The sequence below is a fragment of the Vicugna pacos genome, chromosome 10 (genome assembly GCF_048564905.1).
Source record: "Vicugna pacos chromosome 10, VicPac4, whole genome shotgun sequence".
Lineage (NCBI taxonomy): Eukaryota > Metazoa > Chordata > Mammalia > Artiodactyla > Camelidae > Vicugna > Vicugna pacos.
Genome location: NC_132996.1, coordinates 72906315 through 72928114, shown reverse-complemented (window position 1 = coordinate 72928114; position 21800 = coordinate 72906315). Strand labels below are relative to the sequence as shown.

General features: G+C 55.0%; 1 protein-coding gene across 5 annotated transcripts in view; it reads right to left on the bottom strand.

Moving 5' to 3' along the window:
* The window catches only part of NADSYN1 (NAD synthetase 1), a 31906-nt gene extending 11254 nt beyond the window's left edge, over positions 1 to 20652 (bottom strand). For 2 of the 5 annotated variants that reach the window (XM_006210734.4, XM_072970517.1), the window contains exons 1-12: positions 20451 to 20652; positions 18832 to 18892; positions 16663 to 16779; positions 12733 to 12786; positions 12231 to 12320; positions 5808 to 5859; positions 4847 to 4935; positions 4583 to 4700; positions 3891 to 4022; positions 2521 to 2595; positions 578 to 702; positions 92 to 140 (exon numbers count right to left, since the gene is read on the bottom strand). In XM_006210734.4, coding sequence (XP_006210796.1) covers positions 92 to 140; positions 578 to 702; positions 2521 to 2595; positions 3891 to 4022; positions 4583 to 4700; positions 4847 to 4935; positions 5808 to 5859; positions 12231 to 12320; positions 12733 to 12786; positions 16663 to 16779; positions 18832 to 18892; positions 20451 to 20535 — 1047 coding nt within the window. In that variant the 5' untranslated portion in view covers positions 20536 to 20652. Of the gene's footprint in view, positions 1 to 91; positions 141 to 577; positions 703 to 2520; positions 2596 to 3890; positions 4023 to 4582; positions 4701 to 4846; positions 4936 to 5807; positions 5860 to 12230; positions 12321 to 12732; positions 12787 to 16662; positions 16780 to 18808; positions 18893 to 19145; positions 19252 to 20450 lie in introns of those variants that run through there. The other 3 variants (XM_072970515.1, XM_015244823.3, XM_072970516.1) reach the window with 3 other exon arrangements.
* Between the last annotated feature and the right edge of the window lie 1148 nt (positions 20653 to 21800).

The following is a 21800-nucleotide window of genomic DNA, read 5'->3' as shown; positions in this document are numbered from 1 at the left end:
AGGCAGGGTGGAGACGCTTGCCGTAAAAACCTCAGACATGGACCAATGCGCAGAAGGAGCATGGGGAGCTGGGGGGACACCGGCGGTTTACCTGTTGGCTACGTCTTAAGAAGTCCCAGAGCCAGCATGCAGGTCCGAGGCTGGGGAACAGCGGCAAGTATTAGCTTGGGAGCTGGTGACCTGGGGGCCGGGGCCAAGGCTGACGCAGTGCCCGTGAGACCTGCCAGCCGTGGCTGGGCTGTCACGATGCACCAGCCTGTTCTAAGCAGTTCATGGAAATGAAAGTGTTTGAAGCCTCAGTACAGCCCGGGGAGGTAGGTATGTGATTGGGCCCATTTTGAAATGGGGAAACTGAGGCACAGAAAGGAAATGACAGTGTCTTGTGCCCAAGGGCCCAGCGCACAGAACGGGCAGGGCTGGGCGTGGGAGCCAGGCAGTGTGGCCGCAGCATCACAGAGCGTGGCCTTGTTCCACCCAAGCTCAGGCTCTGGGCCACCACCCGGGGCAGGACGGGATGGAGGGGGTGCCCTTGGGAAGCACAGGACCCTGCCCCCCCGCCCCCCACAATGGGCCCCACCTGATCTCCTCAGCAGGACTGTGGTATTTCCACTCAACTGGCTCAGACAGCGGCTCCAGCAAGTCCTCATGGCACGAGAGGGCGAAGTCCACCTTCACGCGGGGGTAGGGGCTCACCTTGCTGGCCTTGGGGTGGAGAGCCGTGGCAAAGGACACCCCTCAGGGCTGGAAGCCCCTCTGGCTCCTGAGATGACCGCAGAGCTGGACTCTACCAGCCAGTGGGAAACACAGCTCAGGACCCAGTAGGGACCGTTCAGTCACTGGGACCCACAGAACAGGGAGACGATGCAGCAGTGCTGGGGGGGGACGTGGAGGACCCGGAGCCCTCCCTCAGTACTGGGGGGGACGTGGGGGACCCAGAGCCCCTCCCTCAGTGCCGGGGGGGAAGTGGAGGACCCAGAGCCTCTCCCTCAGTGCTGGCGGGGACATGGAGGACCCGGAGCGCCTCCCTCAGTGCTGGGGGGGACGTGGGGGACCCGGAGCCCTCCCTCAGTACTGGGGGGGAAGTGGGGGACCCAGAGCCCCTCCCTCAGTGCTGGGGGGGAAGTGGGGGACCCGGAGCCCTGGGTCAGTGCTGGGGGGACGTGGGGGACCCAGAGCCCCTCCCTCAGTGCTGGGGGGGGATGTGGGGGACCCGGAGCCCTCCCTCAGTACTGGGGGGGAAGTGGGGGACCCAGAGCCCCTCCCTCAGTGCTGGGGGGGACGTGGGGGACCCGGAGCCCTCCCTCAGTACTGGGGGGGAAGTGGGGGACCCGGAGCCCTGGGTCAGTGCTGGGGGGACGTGGGGGACCCAGAGCCCCTCCCTCAGTGCTGGGGGGAAATGGGGGACCTGGAGCCCCTCCCTCAGTGCTGGGGAGAAGTGGGGGACCTGGAGCCCCTCCCTCAGTGCTGGGGGGAATGCGGGGGGCCTGGAGCCCCTCCCTCAGTGCTGGGGAGAAGTGGGGGACCTGGAGCCCCTCCCTCAGTGCTGGGGGGAAGTGGGGGACCCGGAGCCCCTCCCTCAGTGCTGGGGGGGATGTGGGGGACCCGGAGCCCCTCCCTCAGTGCTGGGGAGAAGTGGGGGACCCGGAGCGCCTCCCTCAGTGCTGGGGGGAATGCGGGGGGCCTGGAGCCCCTCCCTCAGTGCTGGGGGGGAAGTGGGGGACCCGGAGCCCTCCCTCAGTGCTGGGGGGGGATGTGGGGGACCCGGAGCCCTCCCTCAGTACTGGGGGGGAAGTGGGGGACCCAGAGCCCCTCCCTCAGTGCTGGGGGGGACGTGGGGGACCCGGAGCCCTCCCTCAGTACTGGGGGGGAAGTGGGGGACCCGGAGCCCTGGGTCAGTGCTGGGGGGATGTGGGGGACCCAGAGCCCCTCCCTCAGTGCTGGGGGGAAATGGGGGACCTGGAGCCCCTCCCTCAGTGCTGGGGAGAAGTGGGGGACCTGGAGCCCCTCCCTCAGTGCTGGGGGGAATGCGGGGGGCCTGGAGCCCCTCCCTCAGTGCTGGGGAGAAGTGGGGGACCTGGAGCACCTCCCTCAGTGCTGGGGGGAAGTGGGGGACCTGGAGCCCCTCCCTCAGTGCTGGGGGGAAGTGGGGGACCCGGAGCCCCTCCCTCAGTGCTGGGGGGGATGTGGGGGACCCGGAGCCCCTCCCTCAGTGCTGGGGAGAAGTGGGGGACCCGGAGCGCCTCCCTCAGTGCTGGGGGGAATGCGGGGGGCCTGGAGCCCCTCCCTCAGTGCTGGGGGGGAAGTGGGGGACCCGGAGCCCTCCCTCAGTGCTGGGGGGAAGTGGGGGACCCGGAGCCTTCCGTCAGTGCTGGGGGGTACCTAAGATGGGGCAGCAGCTGAGGAGAGCCTGGCAGGGCCGCCAACAGTTTAACATAGAATCATCATGTGATCCCTCAAGTCCTGTCTCAGACATACACCCTGGAGACACGCAAACATCCATGCATGTGTCTAAGCACTTACCTCCAGGTTTCGAGATGAAATCTCCGCCCTGTAGCTTCTGACGTCCTCCAAATCCAACGTGGCGGTGAGGACTTCCTGGAGAAGGCAGTTTCAAAAACAAATTGTGATTTCCGTTTGGTTTTTTTTCACTCACACATCTAATTTGTTCTCATAGGTGTGCCAAGTTGCAGACGGTGAGTCGCACCTTCTGAAGCAGGGACTGCAGGCCTAGGGAGAGGGGACAGCCGTGGTCCTGTGGGTCCCACGCCCTTTCCTCTTGTGGCCACCAGAACTCCTGCCGACCTGAGACACGTGCCGGTGACCCATTCATCACGGCACAGGACGCAATTCTGTCTCCACGCCTGCTTCCAGGACTGGGGGGCGGGGCCTCACACAGCCCACAGCCAACACGTGCTGCCCTTTTCTTTGGATCCATTTATTATTTTATCTTATTCTGTTTTGTTTTATTTTTGATTAGTTTTTAACACCTTTATTGTGGTCTGATTCCTGTGCAGTAAGCTACACGTACTTCGGATGTACCATTTGATGAATTTTGATAGGTGTCTATGCCCGTGAAACCACCACCACATTTCCATCGCTCCCCAAGAGGTGTGATTTTCACATTTACAGTTCACCCCTTCCCACCCTCTTTACCCACTGGCAACCATGAGTCTGTTCTCTATGTCTATGAGTCTGTTTCTGCTTTGTAAATAAGTTCATTCGCATCATTTTTTTAGATTCCACATACGAGTGATGTCACACGGTCTTTTTCTTTCTCTTTCTGGCTTACCTCACTTAGACTGACGGTTCCAGCAGCCGCCGGGTACCAACACATGCTGCCTTGGCCTCTGGGGAGCCCCACCTGCAAGCCCCTCCCCGCTCTGCTCCCAGGTCGAGCTCCCGCAGCCAAACGACCCTCTTAGCGCGGGGACCAGGCACGGAGCCTGCTCATTCCCGAGGGGCCGCTTCAGTTCCCCACCAGCCGAGGTTTCTTCATACAAACCCATCACCTCCTCCCGGGGACCCAGGGGTCATCCACCCGCTGTCACAAAGCCTGCTTCTCCCTAGTGCCTGGCCTCTCCCTGAGGCCCAACAGCAGCCTCAGGGGGACCCTGCGGGCCGAGGCGTCCTCCTCCCCCTGTAGCAGATAAACCGCCTTGGGTCTCATCTGTCCAGTGTGCTGTGTGGGGCCATCCCTGTAACCTCGAGGTGGGAGTCCCTCCCTCACCAATGAGAGAGGAAGCAATCAAAACCAGCAAGACCCCGGGGGCTGCACTGGACACCCTGGTTACGGGGGAGAACGGAGAACACGGCCCTGAAGGACAGAACCGACCGGGAAAGGAGCACATGCTGCTCCGGCCGCCGTGGCTGGGCCGGTGCGTGTCACGTACCACGTCATCCAGGGAGAACTGCGATCCCTGGGCAAAGACGCTGCCGTTCATGGCGATCATGGCACAGCCGTCATAGTACAGCCGGTCCCCGTCACAGCCCTTCTGGTTGGCCAGCAAGTAAATCCCACCATTCTGGAAAATGCACGGCAGACAGCGATGGTCAGCTGTGGTCCCCCAGCCTCACCCTCCACCAGCCCAAACACATGAAGCCTCAGACGCCACCCCCAACCCAGCAAAGAAAATGCCTGCGTCCAGGCAACGCCTCGCAGCTGTGATTTCCTGGCCGCCAAGGTACCAGGCGTCTCATTAAGTGCCCATTTTCACCTCCCAACAACCCTTCAAGGTGGGCGCTGTCACCTCTGTTGGACAGGAGAAGAGAAGGAGGTTCAGAGAAGACAAGCCTCACATCGCAAAGCTGAGAGTCAAACCCGGCTTAGCCGAATGCAGCCTTGACCCGTGAACGTGCAAACCCGGCCCCTCGAGTCGCGCTGCCGCGAACTTATAGGCCTTCCCCGGGCCCTGCTGCTGCGGTGCCCATGGGCACCCTGGTTCCCGGTCACCATGTCACTCATCCCAAGACCAGTGTGCTGGTCAAGGGCCCAAGAGCTGGGCGGCTGGGCCGTGAGCCCAGGAGCCGCTTGATGGCCACAGGTGGGAGACAGACACACCCCAGCATCCCGGTCGCCGCCTACCTTGGTGGTTGCCATGGTCACCAGATCCACCCTGGCGTGAGCTTTGCGCAGCACGTGGTGGCTGCCCGAGGCGTTGGTGAAGATCTCCACGCCATCCAGGCCCATGTCGACATGCGGGCTGCGGGCAGAGAAGGGTGAAGGGGAGACCGGTGATCTCCCCAGCCCGACCCCCAAGCCCTGCAAGCCCGCCAGGACGCCTGCACATCTCCGGTCCTCAGGGCCCAGCGAGGATGGGGATCTGACAGTGAGGAAGGCGGGGCTGACCTGCGGGGCGTCCAGAGCTCCTCGCAGACCTCACTCCCGATGCAGGTGTCCAGGGTAGCAAGCACGGCGTCCCCAAAGGGCACGGTCTCCTGCAGTCGGGACAAACCAGGGCTCACGGCTCCCGGCCATCCTCCCAGGCCACACACTGAGCCAGGACCCCAAGAGGCACGCATGAGACTTGTGTGAAGGCGCCATTTTGTTTCAAGACCCAGATGCATCCTTCTTGGACCTGGGGCCCAGGTGCCGGGGCCAGCCAGCATCTCCTCTGCCGACCCCAGGGCCTCGGTCACACCACTCATGAACCGGAAGCCAGGCTCTGAGCCTGACTGTGGCTGTGACTGACTATGACTTGGTTCCTGCAGTTCCCGGGAGCACAGGTGGGCGTCCACACAGCAGCGACCTCCCTGACGCTCTTCTTACAGCATGTGTGCTCCCGAAGGGCCCGTCCTGTGTCAGAAACGACCCAGCCGGGCCTTCCAAAGCTCACAGGAGCTGACAGGCCCCCAGCACCCTAGCAACAGGGCTGGAAGCAGAACGCAGGAGCACGTGTCTCCAAGAGCCCGTTCACCACCCACAGGTGACGGGAGCTCGCAGGGCGGGGCCGCTGCTCTCAGGGACAGAGTCTCACTCATGCTGCTGCTTCACTCAGCCAAGAAGCCATCCCAGGAGCATCATTCTGTACCGCGTCCCAGAATTCTTGGTCAGGTTCCCTGACGTGTGTGAGCTCAACTGCTCATCGCCAAGGGCAAGGACCAAGGTGTCAGCCTGGCATTTCCTGTTCTGATGCCTCTGCCAGACACAGCCCTCACACGGGACCCCACGCCGGCTATTGTGGGCACCTGGCAAACCTGGCCACGTGGGCAGGGCCAGAATCCTGAGCCCATCTTCCTGGGAGAAGACCAGGGCTCAGAGCAACAGGGTGATAAACTGATGGAGGACAAGTTTCTTCTCGGAGACTCACCTGCTTTGTCAGCTCCTGTATCATCCGGGGGAGGAAATACTCCTCTGTTTGCCTGGAAAGGAAACCACTGCATGTCTGAGGAGGGCCATGTCGGAAAGCACGCAGGACGGCGTCTGGATGGAAAGCCAAAATCGAGCAGAGAGCTTGGAACGGATGAGTCAGCAAAGGGACAGTCACACAGTCACACGGGCCGTAACTACCAGCTTCAGATGAAAGGGAAGTGTAAGGAGACGCGGCGGGAAGCCGGGCAGCCCGCCACAAGACACAGAGACGCACGGTGCTCACCCCCCAACCCTGATGGACAGCGGTCCCGGGATTATCTGAAAGGAAGCTACTTCCCCGTGGACAAGTCCAGGTGGACCTCCTGACCAGAGCCCCTGACCAGAAAGACCACACCGCATTACCCCAACATACAACGACAAACCTGTTTCATCCCTGAAATCATAGAAACAAGGTTCCAAGTTGTACAAGACGGACAAGAGTTCCACACACAACTTTGGTACAAGGCACCCCATGGTGCTGCACTTCAAGGCAGACTTCCAGTAGCAGACGGGTCACAAGTCCAACCTCAAATAGGCTGTTACGAGACTCATCGCTGAGACATGGATTAACCACATTAACCTTTTTTCTTTCTTAGACTTCACAAGAGCCTTCTGGATGATTTCAGCGGTTTTTGCTTAAGTAAATTTTAAAAGCTGAGAAACTGAGAGGCTGACGCTGTTCCTCCCTCACTAGCGAAGGGAACAGCAGCCGCGGACCCCTCTGCCCCCCGAGCTGCCTCGGCACAGCACAGTGAGCGTGCAGCTCACCGCCTGCCGGTGTGCAGATGACGATGTTGCTGCCTCAAAATTCATCTAAAAAATTATTTTGGGGGGAAGCAATTAGGTTTATTTATTTTCAGAGGAGATACCGGGGATTGAACCCAGGACCTCGTGCATGCTAAGCATGTGCTCTACCACTGAGCTGTACCCACCCCCTCGAAATTCATTTTAAAGGGAAGAGCTGCCAAAGCTTTCTCCCTTCATCCTCACTGTCTCCCTCACTGAGCGCAGAGATGCACTGAGGACCAGATGAAGGCAAGCCCACCGGGGACCCCCACCCTCCCCACTCTCTGCTCCGAAGCCACTGAACCTAGCGGACGGCTCATGAGGGTCGCACAGTTCAGGAGAGAGCCGAAGTACCAAGGACCAACCCCCCAGGGCAGTGAGTCATTCCAGGCTGGCCTCGGGCCGGCCCGGCACATCTGTCCAGCTGCCTCCTCACCTGCACCTCCCTGGCTCTGCACAGCTCGCGAGGTCTCTGATCAAATGTCCTTCCTCCCCAGCAAACATCCTCTGGAGCAGCCCCAGCAGCGTAATCTTGCTGAGAAGCCATTTCTGGCCATGCCGACGGCTGTCTTCTCTACCCACCCCCTGGGAGATGCAGGACCCCCCCCCCGACCCCGCACCCCCCGTCTTACTGCGCTCAGACTTGGGGCATCCACCTAAGACTTAACGAAACTGACCAGATTCTTAAATTCTCTGCAGTCAAGAACTGGGTCTTTTTTCTGTTTTCCTACAAGGACCTGAAAGAGCATCTTGAAACCGTGATGGGCCCATCACTAAAGCAGGGACACAGCCACAGAGCCATTTTATTGCTACCATTTTGGCACAACTCCCAAAGGGGAAAAAAATCTGTTTTTTTAAAAATCAGTTATACCAAAACGAAAGCTTCTGGTTGCTCGAGCTCAGTGTCTCCTGCCACCCCTTCTACAGGCAAAACTAAGTGAGTGAAGGTCTGAAAGAATTCAACATTTCAACATTAGAAACAAGAAAAAAGTGAACCTGAGATGTGCACTCCGTTAGAGACAACAGAAACCAACGCAAGAACGCATTTAAAACGGAAACTAGACCAGCTGTGGTGCGGCCACCCGAATCAGCCGGGCGGCCACTGGCTGTGGCTCCGGCCTCACTGAGGACTTGAACCTTCCGGACGGTATCAGACTCAGGGACTCCACAGCTGTTCCCAAAACAGTACCTGCCGGCTGCCAGCCGCAGCCTCATGTTCCCAAGGAAGGCCCCTCCTGCAACTGCGAATCTTTCCTTTACTTGAGGAGCAGCAGGGAAGCCCTGCGGAGGGCTGCCGCCTCTGGCCAGAAGACCGCTAGACGGTAAGATCGCTTTAGGTCACAGCTCAGCAAAAGAGGGAGGCGCTGCGTAGTGGCCGACAGCGCCTGTTCCGCAGGAGTCAGCGTCACATGAGAAGCTGACACCTATTTAGATAAAATTAAATGAAAGGCAACTTGGCACCAAAGAAACGTCCTCACGAGAAGAACCTGGACTCGATCTCTCAGGAAGCATCTTCTCGTGGGTCCCAGCAGGAGCCAGGCCTGCACCTGAGGGCTGCTGAGACCGGGCACCGGTGTTGTGTGTGCCGCGCTTTACGCCCCCTTTCGTCACAACTCTCGACTTGCTGTTTGCCTCGTGTCCTCAAGCCCAAAGCCTTGGCTTCATCCTGGGATTTGTGAGGACTTGCAGTCAAATCTGAAGCAGTTTCATTGCTCAGCCTCTTGTCAGGCCTCCACCCATCTTCAGCAGGAAGTGGTCAGAGTGGTCACCAACCCTCGTCTTCAAGACTGAGGAACGATCCAAAGATGGGGGACTGGAACTGAGCCCCCCGGAGTTGAGAGACGCTGGCGGCCAGCAGGAACCCCTGAGCTGGCCTTGCAGAGGAACAGACTGAGGGACGGCTCGTTAGACCCCTCTGCTTGTAAACTGCCTCCAGTGATTAAACTCGGTTTAGCGATGTTTTCTTTCTTTTTCCCCTCTTTAACGGCACACATTCCCAGCTTCATGCAGCCCAGTCGTTTTACAAGAATGAGGAGGCTGCCCCATCAGTTATCAGGGAAACCAGCAGAGGGGCGTGTCCCCCACCGCCCCTGCGATAAACCGGCACATGGAGACAGCTCGCATCTGAAGATTCGAACAGGTGTGGGCGGGGGCTGGGGCGGGCACGCAGGCACTGACTGGCTAGGCTCTGTGGTTAGGAGGGAAGGGCAGTCAGGCGAGTGGCTGTAGGTGAGGAGGGACTGCTGGAGCAGCGGATGTGCAGACAGCACGAGAGCGGCCATCCTGGGGGCCTGACCACACAGCTGCAAACCTCAGTGCCTCGGCCTTTGGTTTGCTGGACGTCAGGCAAGCGGACCTGGTTCGGTAACAGACTTGTGACTGACGCCTGACGCCTGAAGTTGGGCGGGGCTCCTGGGGGGCATTCTGTGGGGCTGAGCCCTGAGCCTGTGGGGTTTGATGCTGCCTCCAGGGAGACAGTGTCAGAACTCAGTTCACTAACTGCCTGGTGATGGCAGAGTCACAGAACGGTACTGGATGCTGTGCTCCAGCAAATGAGCGACAGGCTGGAGAAGACAGCCGCCCAGGAGCCGATCAAAGCCCGGAGGGTGGGAAGAGAAGTCCCAGAGGACCGTGATGGGGAGGGGGTGCCGGCTGTGCGGCCATCCTGGGGGGCAGGAAGCGCCCGTCTGGGGTCTGGGGTGAGTCAGAGCAGAGAACAGAGATGGAGGAACTGGACACCGGTGGACTCCTGGTAGAGGAATGAGGGAAGATACAGGGGCTCAGACACAGCCTGCAGCTCAGCTGTGAACTGATGCGTTGGCCGGTCGTGAAACGCTGAGCTGCGACTGGTCAGAATAAACTAAATATAAAAATTAAAAAAAAAAAGGAAGAAAGAAACAGCGAGACCCACACAGAGTCCCCTGCCCCCAAGACTGCAAACCAAGACTTCGCTGCAGTTTGATCCCCTCTGAGAACTCTGACCACTCTAGGGAGTCACCTGTGTGCTACAGACCCTGCCGCCGCCTCCCCAGGAAGGAAGACATGGCTTGAACCAGCCTTCCATTTCTCTGCTCATATCTTCTTGTCCTGCCTCACTTCTGCCCAGAAGAACCTTCCATCTTGTACGGCCCCTCGGACGCCCTTGTTTACCGGACATGACGCTGCCCAGCTCCTGAATCACCAAGTAAAGCCAATCAGATCATCAGCTTCACTCAGGTGAATTTTTGTTTTTTAACAAACCTAACCATAAAACTGCGAAATGTCCGTATTAGGAAGAGGGGGTGCAGAGAGTCTCAGGGTGAGGCCGTATGTGTGCTTGCCCTGTTCTCCCAGAGCAGGGACCACAGACGGGCAGCGTCCGCACGTCGCTCAGAGACACCGAGGCCGGTCACTTTCTCTGCTGCACTCTGTCCGTGGAGTGTGTCTCTCTCTAAATAAACTTGCTTTCACCTTACTCTGCCTCACTCTTGGATTCTTTCTGCGCAAGGCAAGAGCCCGTTCTCCAACAGCAATCGGCTTGACCCCCTGAGTCCCCACTCCCACAGCCACCGGGGGCCCTGGGCACCGCAGGGCAGCCCGAGGTCCTTCACCCTGCTGGACCTCAGCAGGCTAGCCTGGTGCCCCTGCTCTTGTTCTCCCGACTCCATCACCTGCCACTTGTCCTGTATGCCTGGCCAGCCCCGGCCCTGGTCCACGAACTGTCAAAGCACAGGAGAAAGAGGGTGGTTCCGGCCCCTGTGGCACACCCCACAGAGTTCCTGCGCTTGGCCAGGCAGCATGCCTCCTTCGGCTAGGAATCTGCAGATGGCACTTCTACTCATCTCAAACGGAGTCCAGAGAGATCTGGACAGGAGGGTTAAAGAAAGAAAGAAAGGAAAGAAAAGAAACACCGAGGCAAAACCAGAGGTTAAGGTAGAAAGGAGGAAAATGGAAAACAGAAAGAGCAGCTCGGGGAGCAGGGCTCAGAGCCGGGGCGGAGCGGGGGGAGTGGTTTGTGGATCTGGCTTTTGTCACCAAGCTTCTGGAATTATTTATGACTCCTAAGACCATATTATTATGTAAAAGAAACAAGCTATCTGCACCATGTAAAAGGAATAAGCCGTCGGATGAGCCTCAAAAGCATCACGTTAAGCAGAAGAAACTGGTTACGAAAGACCATACCCGGTGTGACTCCATCTGTGTGAAATCTAAGAAGGGACAAAGTGACCTGGGGGGTCGTCTGGAGAGAGAGGGGCAGGAGTTGCCACGGAAACGGCTCTGTCTTCTTTAGGGCGTGACTGCACGAACGCACACAACTGTCAAAAAGAAAGCAACGAAAATCTGCGTATTTTGTTGCATGTTATTTATACCTCTATAAAAAGATGCAAAAGTAAACGCTATTTGGTACAACATTCCTAACTGTAAAGAGGATTTCAGCCATACTATTAAATAACACTGTCACTCCTACAATATTTAAAGCATTCAGAGTACAGAAAAAAGTTTATTTAAAAATTATTTTTAACTAATGTAATACTCGCATCTAACTCTAGAAAACAGAGGGAAATCCTGAAGAGATGCTAGCAAACAGAACGAAAGGTTAATATACCATGTCCACCTGGAGTTTATTCAGACACTCACAGACTTCCTCCATGCTCACTTCAACATTTGCTTAGAAGACGTGATAAATGCAACATCCATTCTCAATTAATTTTAAAGCCTCAAAGTAAAAATAACCAGAGTTGGATGTAAATCTGAAACCAAATGCAGAATAGAAATAATTTTCCAAGTCAAGTCGAGAAAAAGACAGAAATGTCTGGTATCCAAGACATTTGTTCTAGAAATGAGCTAGAATATTGTTCTAGAGATGCTGGCCAAGAAAAGCTGTTTTGAAACAAAATGAGAGACGGGAATATTAGAAAGAAGCAAACGTAGTACTTGTACATGACATCATTTCCACTTGAAAAAAAAAACCTGAAGAATTCAATAGACTAGTGAGCAGCCCCACGCAGAGAACGCAGTAAGGGGCCAATTACAGGAGGCAACACACAGAATCCCAAGGCTTCTACACACAGAAATATTACCCACTTGAAGCCATCATGTTAAAGATTCCATCTGCGCCAGCGGCAGCAAGAAATAAACAGAAGCAGTTGTAAGAAGGATACTGGGCAGGGGGTCTCAACTGGGGATGATTTTGTCCCCAGGGGACATGTAGCAAAGGTGGAAACATTTTAAAATGTCACAAATGGATGGATCTACCAAGCGGAGGCCAGGGGTGCTGCTAGACACCCTTCCATGCGCAGGACTGCCCCCCACCCCAGAAAGCACGATCCAGTCCCAAAGCGACAGGGCTGGAGCTGAGAAGCCCTGACACACAGAACCAGATGTAAAATGCTGATGACCGGTGATGGTTGTGGAGAGTTTTATGTGGTCTGTGATAAACTGGCTATAAACTAATCAGCAGCATCCAAACAGACATATCATGTAAGTGACAGGGACGGGGGCAGGGACTCTGCCCTGAATTCTTGTGCCTCTCCCCCACGACCTGCGCCGAGGCTGTGCACGGGAAGATGCTTCGGAAACATCCAAGAGGCAGTCACAGACCAGGGTAGCCACTCACCGACTCCTGGACCAGGGGGTAAACCAGCGCAGCTCTCTGTAGTTGCCTTCGTTGGCCAGGGCCATCTTGGGTCTGATGAGCAGGATCCTCCTGCAGGCAGGGGAACGAGGCCACTCCTGAGATGAACATGCCCCAGAACTAGGAGCAGCCAGGGGTCCACGAACTCGGACACTCAGGGCAGTGCAGACCCAGCGGGCATGCGCTGCGGGCAGCTGATGCCCGGGGTCTGCAAGGGGACAGCACGAGGCCGCCCTCCCTGGACTGACTTCCAGATAACAGGGCCCCACGTCCCAACCCCACCCTGCGGCCTCTCTCTTTCTAAGACCTGAAGGTGTCAGTGGTGGCAGAGATCCGGAGAAGCGGTGAACCTGAGTCACCTGCCTGGTACTCCAGCCCCCACTAAGGTGCTTCTAGAAGCCACCCCCCAGCACACGGCCCCTATGGATGATGCCCTGAGCCCAGGAGGGGCAGGCGGGTCTCTCTGCTCCTGGCGGCCACCCACCTGTTGAGAAATATCACCCTGCAGTTGTAGCGGACATTTCGGTGCATCACGGGCCTGTGGAGAGAGGGGACATACATGCTTGTCTGCAAAGAGCAGAGTCCCACGTCTGCTTCAGCGTGGAGCTTCTCCAGGTCCTCTATGAGAACTGGGAGGCTCCTCAGTGGCGTTCTCAAACCAGAGTTAACAGCGAACCCAAGGGTTCCTCCCGTGGCACAGGCTCTAAAACAGGACAGTCTTCTACTGAGCACAAAGTCCTTCCCGCTCAGGGCTCTTTCTCCCCTCCTGGATCCTGCATCCCTGCTGCCACCCCCCTCCGCCCCCAGCCGGCGTCACGCACAAGTCCCCGCGAAGTCCCTGTTCTCCCTCGCAGCACCTCTCCTGACCCAGGGGCCCTGGGGCGCAGGCGGCAGGCACTGCTGGACCCGCACAGGGGCGGGGGGTGGGGGGTGAACAGATCTGTTCTCCACTCTGTCTGGACCCCTCTCACGACAGACATTGTGCTTCAGGTCTCCTCCCTGACCACCTGGCACCTTCCCCCTGTGCAGGGGAGGGGGCCGGCGCTCCAGAGGCCGGGGCGATCTGCTGGCCGCTGCCGGGACAGAGCTGGGCCGAGGTGGGCAGAGCCCAGGCGGAGGGGCCCAGCCCAGGGCGAGGGCACAGCTCAGGGCGGAAGGCAGCAGGCACCAGGGGAGCACGGCCGTAAGGAGAACCTGCGAGGCTGGACTGTCAGAGGAAAGCCAACGGGGCCAGTGAACGGCTGCCGGGCCGTGAGCTCACGAGGCAACGGCGCAGGAGGGAGCGACACAGGCTGGCAACGGCGCGGGCCATCAGGGTGGGCGGCCGGCCCCCAGCCCGCCCTGCACCGGCTGGGTCACGCTGCCCTTGCTCCCTCTTCCCAGCCAGGACTGAAGCTCAGGTCACCGGCGGGGAGCCCCTGGCACGGCCACGGCACACGGATGCCACCAGGACATACTCCACTGTCACGGTTTCCACTCCTCCCCGGGTCAAACCACAAACTGTCTGTGTTCACATTTGCACAAAGATGTGTTCAGAGCGGGAGGTTAACTTATATTTTTTAATGAAATCAAGTCCCACAGTGAATATCTGAATTCCAACTGGAGTAAGCCTCTCGAACCAAACCAAGACACAAAAAACACAACAAGAAAAGTGGAAGGCTTAAAACATAAAATTAAACAGCAAATGACATAAAAGGAGCTGTATTTTTATCTTACGTGGGAACGGGCTGGTATCTTTCATATATAGAGAACTCTTAAAATAAAGTAGACGCAAACACTTCAATTTTAGGCAAAAGAACAAGACAACAGTGTCACAAATGGCCAAAAAACAAACAAACAAAAAGGTTCAACTTTATACATCATGAAAGCAAATAAGTAAGATAGTTTTTTAAAAAAAATTGTCGATCATTCTAAGTTTTCTCTTTATTTTGCTTTTTAAAGGTTCCTTTATTTTGAGCCGCTTGTGATCGGCACCAGGGATGACAGGCGTCCGACCACAGAGGGCTGGAATGAGGCTCGATCCCTTTTTTCTGGAGCGCAGTTTGGAAAGACAATTCAAGGTGGCAAATACCAGAGACATTGGGGTGTCACTGTTGTTTTGTTCAGTGGAGCTGACAGATCCACATAAATACTAGATTTCAAGGGAAAAAAATCTTTAAATACAATTGCTAACATTTTAAGGATAAAAAGTAGAAAAATAAAAAGAGGATTATAAATTTAAGGCCCACAGCGGAAAGCGGACCAAAGTAAACAAACCAAAGACAAAGGGAGAAACAAGAGAGAGAAAACACGGCGACTAGGGAACGTACTAAAGTGGCAAGAATTTTACTCAGCCCATGTTGTGGGCTGCGTAAAGTCCCCCTAAATGATGGCCCGTCCCAATTCCCGGAACCTGTGAGTATGTCACCTCATGAGGCAAAGGGACCTCGGCAGCATGACAACCAAGTTATGGCTCCTGAGCCGAGGCGGTCGTCCTGGGCTCCCCGGGTCCCAGCATAACCACAGGGGTCTTCACACAGGGAGGCGGGGCAGTCAGAGGGGAGATGTGGTGACACAGGCGGGGCCGGAGTGGCAGCATCGCCTGCTCTGAAGATGGAGGGAGGGAGCCCAAGCCAGGGGACGTGGGTGGCCCCTCGACACTGGGGAAGGTGAGGAAACGGATCCTCTCCCGGGAGCCTCCAGAAGCAGCCACGCTGCTGACCCATTTCAGACTTTGGATCTCCAGAACCACGAGACAGAAAATGTGTGTGGTTCTGTGTTTTGCATTTGTGGCAATCTGTCCCAGCAACACAACAGGAAACAAATGCAGTCTGCATATCAAGAATTATATATTTGTGTTATATGCATATTAAATGTATATATAAACATATATAATATGCAAATTGTTATTCTAGCAGTATATTTTCTTATATTAATACTAATACATAATAAATTATATTAATTAGTAATACCTAATTAATATAGTAATAAACTGTATTAAATCAGATAATTATATTAATATAATTAAGTATATATTATATTAATGTTAATACATCAATATATATTAATACAATTATATAAATGTTATATAATATAATTTTATTACATACTACATTAATTTTAATATATTAATATTACCTATGCTAATATATATAATTATATACATATATCATTGAACAAATTGGATTAACCATCCCGTCTATTCACTGCTTAAAAGAGGCCCCACCGCGCAGGTGTCACAGCCGGTGGGCATGCAGTGCAGAACACATGCAGGGCGGACGCTGGGGAAGAGCAAACACGGCTGCGCTCACACACGAACTCTGAACTGAGGATGCAGACACAGACAACAGGACGACCAGCGGTGGCTCTGGTCACAAGGGGCGCGCACACACACGCAGGGGCAGTCCCAGGGGAAGCGCGCCGTCTGGACCCACAGGCAGACCTTGTCCTACTGCGCTCTGCTTCACTGAGCTTAGCAGACACTGCGTGTTTTTCCATCTTGAAGGTCTGTGGCAACCCTGCCTTGATCAAGTCTCTGGGAGCCGTTTTCCCAACAGCTTTTGCTCACTTCCTGTCTCTGCGACACATTCTGGAAATCCCCACAATATTTCAAACCCTCCCAGCAAAAGATTACAATGCACTGAAGGTTCAGATGATGGTTAGCACTTTTCACCAATAAAACATTTTAAAAGGAAGGTATATGTGCATATTTTTAGACAGTACTATTGTGTACTTAATAGACTCCAGTGTAACGTGAACACAACTTTTACACACACTGGCAAACAAAGTCGTGCAACTTGCTCTATTGCTATATTCACTCGACTGCAGCATCTGGAATCAAACCTGTGAGGTCTCCGAGGTGCCTGCAGACCATGCAGACCTGCACCTATGGGGCTCCCTCCATATGCATCCAACTTCCGGAATCTGCATCTATAGGACCAATGCCACGTGGACCTACACCGTCTGCACCTACACCTATGTGCCTGCACTACACGGACCTGCACCACCAGACCTAGACCTGCAGGCCCCACGCCAGATACATCTACACTTAAGGAACCTGCCCGTGTGCACTGCCCCTGGGGGCCCACACCCACATACCCACACCAGCCTGTCGGCGGGGGGTGACGTGGAACCCCCCACAACTAACCATTAAGTAAAGAATGTGCCATGTGTGTGACGGGGACACTGTGCTCCCACTTGTACAAAGCATGTTCCCACGTGCACAGTAGCTCCTGGAAGAACTCACAAAAACTCCCTCCACTGGGGTTCCTGTGGCGCTAGGGAGGGAGCAAGCCCCACGCCCCTACACCAGGCCTTGTGCATCTGCGAAATGTGCACCTTCCACACCCCCGACGACAGGACGGCACCGGACGCTCCATCTCCTTGAACTGCCCACTTTCCGAGACGCCTTTCCGCACGCCCCATCGGCACTTACATTCCCACGTCGCAGATGATGTCCTGAGTGACAGGAGATTCCAGAAGGGCAGCCAGCACCTGGAGCGAATGCAGGAGGGTGTCCGACTCGTGATAATGATCCCAGCATCCATAGCCGCTGTAGAGGGAGGAGCAGGCAGGTGAGCCCCGAGACACCCCAGGAGAGCCGGGGGATGGGGCCGGGGCAGGGCTCTGGGGGCCAAGGGGGTCAGAACGTGCGGGGGTGCAACCCGGCACTGGTATCTTTTTAAAGCCTCCCATGAGATTCTGTTGTGCAGCCAGAGTTAGAATCACTGCTGGAAAAAAAAAAACATGCATTTTATTGGATATTAAGAAACACTGGGCCCTCTCCATTTTCCATAGTTTTAAGTTACTATGAGAATTTCTCTCACATGTCCAAGTGCCTACCCTTGGATTTTTTTCCTTAACCTTTAATGTGGCCAAAATCACACAGAGAAAGGGATGCAAAAGAAACAAAGCGGGACCCAGAGAAAAACGCTCCTTGGGCACAGGGGTCGCTAACAACCACTCAGACGTCATGCACACGGCTGCTCCTGAGCTTCTTGCTGTAGATCCTCAGGCGTGTAGCGGACTGAATGGTGTCCCCCCGCCAAATGCCTTTAGAGATGTGATTAAGTAAAGGACTTGGAGATGAGATGACCCTGGACTATCCAGGAGGACCCTAAAACCAATGACAAGTGTCACTGTCCCCTGTCACTTCTGTGAGGCACAAGGAGAAGAAGCCAGGGAGAAGAGGGGACGGCCGTGTGAACATGGAGGCAGGGGCTGGCAGGCTGTGGCCGCAAGACAAGAAGCTGGAAGAGGCAGGAAGGATCCTCCCCAAGAGCCCGGAGGAGGCAGGACCCGGCCGACACCTTGGTTTTGGACTTTTGGCCTCCTGAAAATATTTCTTCTGTTTTAAACCACCCAGTTTGTGGGACTTTGCTAGATCAGTCCCAGAAAACTAATATGATGCTTAATGAGGTCATAAAATGTGAAGACTGTTGAGAGTAAGTTCTCAGTCCGGGGGTCCCAATAATGAAATGGAGAGTATTTGTAAACTACTTTTAAATCTTCCAAAAGTTGGCTTCCCGCTACGCAGCAGCCTGGAAGTGCTGTTGCAAATGCTGAACAAACTCTGCAACCATGAACACAAACCCCCAAACTGGTCTTTGCCACCCTTAATGCCTGGAAAGGCACTGCCCTAGGCCTCTGTTTCTGGTAAGAGGGAGAGCCTGGTTCTCAGATGAGAACAGGGTCGGGGAGATGCCCGGTGAAGGATTCAGATCTGGGATGTCCTCTCCTCTCCAAGGACGGACTCCTGCCTCGTGGGACGCCACTCCTTGGTAGCTCCCAGGCCACACGTGACACCAAACACCAGTGCGATACCAGATGGGCCCGTGCCTGCGGTCCAGCCAGCTTTGAAATCAGCCCTGCCCCGGGAAAAGTCAGCCCCTCTGTTGCAATAGGAAGAAACAAATATGACTTCATGTGAGATCTGTTCCTTTAGCTCTAACTCTGTGCTCTGTCTCCTGGGCTCAGTCACACTGGTTCTGCACCTTTTAACGAAGAATGTTGCCTAGAGCCTGAAACAGACAGGCGAGCCCATTCTCAAGCCTTTGACCTTTAAGGGTGTAACATTTTTCCATTCATAGAGATTTAAAAGTTGCATAACAGAGAATAACTTTCGTCCTGTTGGAGGTTTACAGGGTTGCCATGACCTGACCTAGCGGATAGCTGCAAGAACAGAGGATTCCGACACCATGAAGTGTGCAACAACCAACCACGCCTTCCCCTTTTTGGTGTAACAGGAGCCTGAATTCTGACTTGGGGAGGATGGTTCTCCAGGACATTAGTTCCCCATCTTCTCGGTCTGCTGGCTTTCTGAATAAAGTATCACCTCGTCTTCCGATTTATTGGCCTGTCGTGCGGCGAGCAGAACGAGTTTGGACTCTGTAATACCGAGTTCCTATGTGACTCCTACCCCATGTTACTCGACGTCAGAATCTAGGATCACCCAGCCTTGCTGGGCCTGCTCTTGTTCAAGGGTGCCAGGCAGGCCCACCCGTGGGTTTCCGACATTCTCCCAAATGGGCCTGCACGTCTGCAGCTCTAAATATCAGCGGCCGAGGAGAGCTGGTACAGACCTGCCCACCCTGCGGTGTCTCACCATATTTCCAGCTCTGGTCCAAGCCTGTATCTTGCTCCTCTGTGTTTGGCAATTTCAATGCCTACATGTACAGAGAGAGAGAGAAAGAGGGGCAATTTCAGCACCTACAACTTGTCCAGAGGTTGTCATAGGTGTCATAAAAAAACCAGAGGGCATCTCCCAGACCCTGCCTACACCTGCAGGAAATGAGACACAGGCAGGGCCTGCAGGGCTGACCCTTAGCACCAAGGAGGAGCGAGGTGGCTGGGGAGTCACACCCTGGTCGTTTATTAACCAGCAGATACAGAAGACCACGTTCAGGAAGGAGACAGCACCTGAAGGCACCGACGCAGGCACCATCCGCCTCCGGGTATAAGTAGCAGCAGTCTGGGGAGGGGAGGCTGGCTGAGTGGACACTCAGCTTTGGCCACCAGGACCGCCTGTCTTCATGCCAACTATAAATTTGCTCTGAGCTCTGATGAGATGAAAGCAGGTTGATATGGGAAAAAATTAAAAAGATGAAAGTAGGGAAAGAAAAATACCATATGATAGCACTTATATGTGGAATCTAAAAAAAAAAGACACAAATGAATTTATTTACAAAACAGAAACAGACTCTCACAGACATGGAGAACAAACATGGTTACCAGGGGGGAAAAGGGGTGGGAAGGGATAAATCGGGAGTTCAAGATTTGCAGGTACTACTACATATAAAGTAGATAAACAACAAGTTTCTACTGTACAGCACAAGGAACTATATTCAATATCTTGCAGTAACCTATAATGAAAAAGAATATGAAAAGGAATATATGTGTGTATATGTATGACTGACTGCTGTGCACCAGAAACTGACACAACATTGTGAACTGTATAAAAGAGACTATATACAGACTACAGTTGAATAAAAAAGATTGCAAACAAAAAGATAAATAAATAAGAATTTAAAAATGAAAATAAAAAGGACGAAGGTCCAGGGTATATGGCTGATAAGATGCCCTCACTTGAATCATTCTGTTTTTCCTGCTGTTGGCAGCCCTGCCCTGAGGTGGCCGCACCCGCAGGGCTGCTCAGGCAGCCCCCCAGATAGGCGTAGGTGTTAACAGTGCAAACTTTCAGTCTCAAAGGAGACTGGTAACCATATGGTGACCCCGCACAGAACGACCACACCCGGTCTCCAAGCTGGTGGGCTCACCCCTATTCCACTTCCCTCTCTGGGGGGGCTTCTCCCAATGACCAGTGTCAAGAGGGTCTGCAGGCAGAGACCCCCGATCCTGGGGCTCTCTTTCACAACATCCTCGCCAATGTTTGGCACCCTCTCCCCTTAAACACCTCCGAGCATGCGCAACTCACCTCTAGACACGCCACACGGGACCCCAGAGATATCTGAGGACAGGTTCGCCCCAGCCCTCCCATCTGTCTCCCTCTCCAGGGTCCATTCCACGCGTTCCCAGGCACTGTATACCCCACCCCCGCCCCCTCATCCACAAGGAGGACCTGGGCACCTACCGGCATGGGCATGGACATTATAAGATAGGCTATCTTATCTGTCCCCACGCCCACGCCTGGGAGTTTCTCACAAGCAAACCGGGCTGGCCAGAGCGGACCTTCGCCCCTCCGCCCGCTGCTGCCCCCAGACTCACTCTTTAAAATCCTTTGCAAATTGCCCTCGAAGTCCAGAGCCCACTGGTTGAGCGCGCAGGTGGCCACAGTCACCTTCCGACCCATCCTGATCGCAGTCGCCTAGGCAGGAGGCCGGCCGGATAGTGGGTCTCTCTGTCCCAGCGAGACAGGCGGCCGCGGCGTGGGTCCTTCCGGGTCGCCCGACCCCTTCCGGCCGGGCCTGGTGGGATAGGCTAGCAGAGCCGTGGCGTCAGGTCCCGCCCGGGGTCGCCCCGCCCCGCCCGGGGTCGCCCCGCCCCGGTCGCCCCGCCCCGGTCGCCCCGCCCCGGTCGCCCCGCCCCAGGCCGCGGAGCTCACGGCCGCGCCTGCGCAGGAGAGAGGCTCGCCGGCAGCTCGTGTCCGCGGAGGGCGCACCAGCGCGCTCCCCGCACGCTCCGCCCCAAAGCTGACCCAAGCAGGTGGGACGGTCTCCGGGCCCTGGAGCACAGTTGAAAGTGCAGGCCTGCGCGGCTGCCTCCACCCCTCTTTTTTATTCCGCACCTCCCCGTAAACTGCAGTTTAATGCGCTTCTGCAACTTGTCCTCAGCAACCCCCCCCCGCAACCTGTAATATTAGTTGCATTCTTCTCCTTACTTCTGCAGTTTGGTACTCCGTTGCGAGAATAAAGCACACTTTATCTGTTCTTAACCGACAGGAACTTAAGTTATTGCAGCGCTGTGCCAGCACACACGCGCTTGCACGCGCGCACTGCTACTTTCAGCCCAATAGGCGTCTCCCTTGAGACCACCTATAGTTTCTCTATGCCTACAGTCGCCAGTTCCTCCAGGGGCTACACCAACCTGGGCTTGCCTACCTTAGGACATGCGCAAGTGCATTGCCCAATTCCCTCCCAGAAGCGCTGGAACCTATTCACTATTAGCAGCTTTTCAGGTTTTCTCTCCACATTTCACTCCTCAGTTCCGTCAGGGTGGGACTCCTCGTTCCCCCCATGAGTACAGTAGCGGGCAGACCACCGTGGGTGGAACAGGCCGTCCTCTCCCCCTGGTGTGCAATGCTGCCTGTCGCACATACACGTTTTCACATTTCAAGGAAATCTGTTTCCTGTTTTGTAAAAAATATTTTTCTTATATTTATTATTATTTTTCATTCTTTTAAAAAATTGGGGGGGGCAAGAGGTAATTAAGTTTATTTATTATTATTTTGTTGTTGGAGGTACTGGAGATTGAACCCAGGACCCTGTGCATGCTAAGTACGCATTCTACCACTGAGCTACACCTTCCCCCCTGTTTTTTGTTTTTAAAGTAAAACTTGCTCATAGACATATGTAGACAGTTTGGAAATTTCAGAAAAGCACAAAAATGTGTATCTGT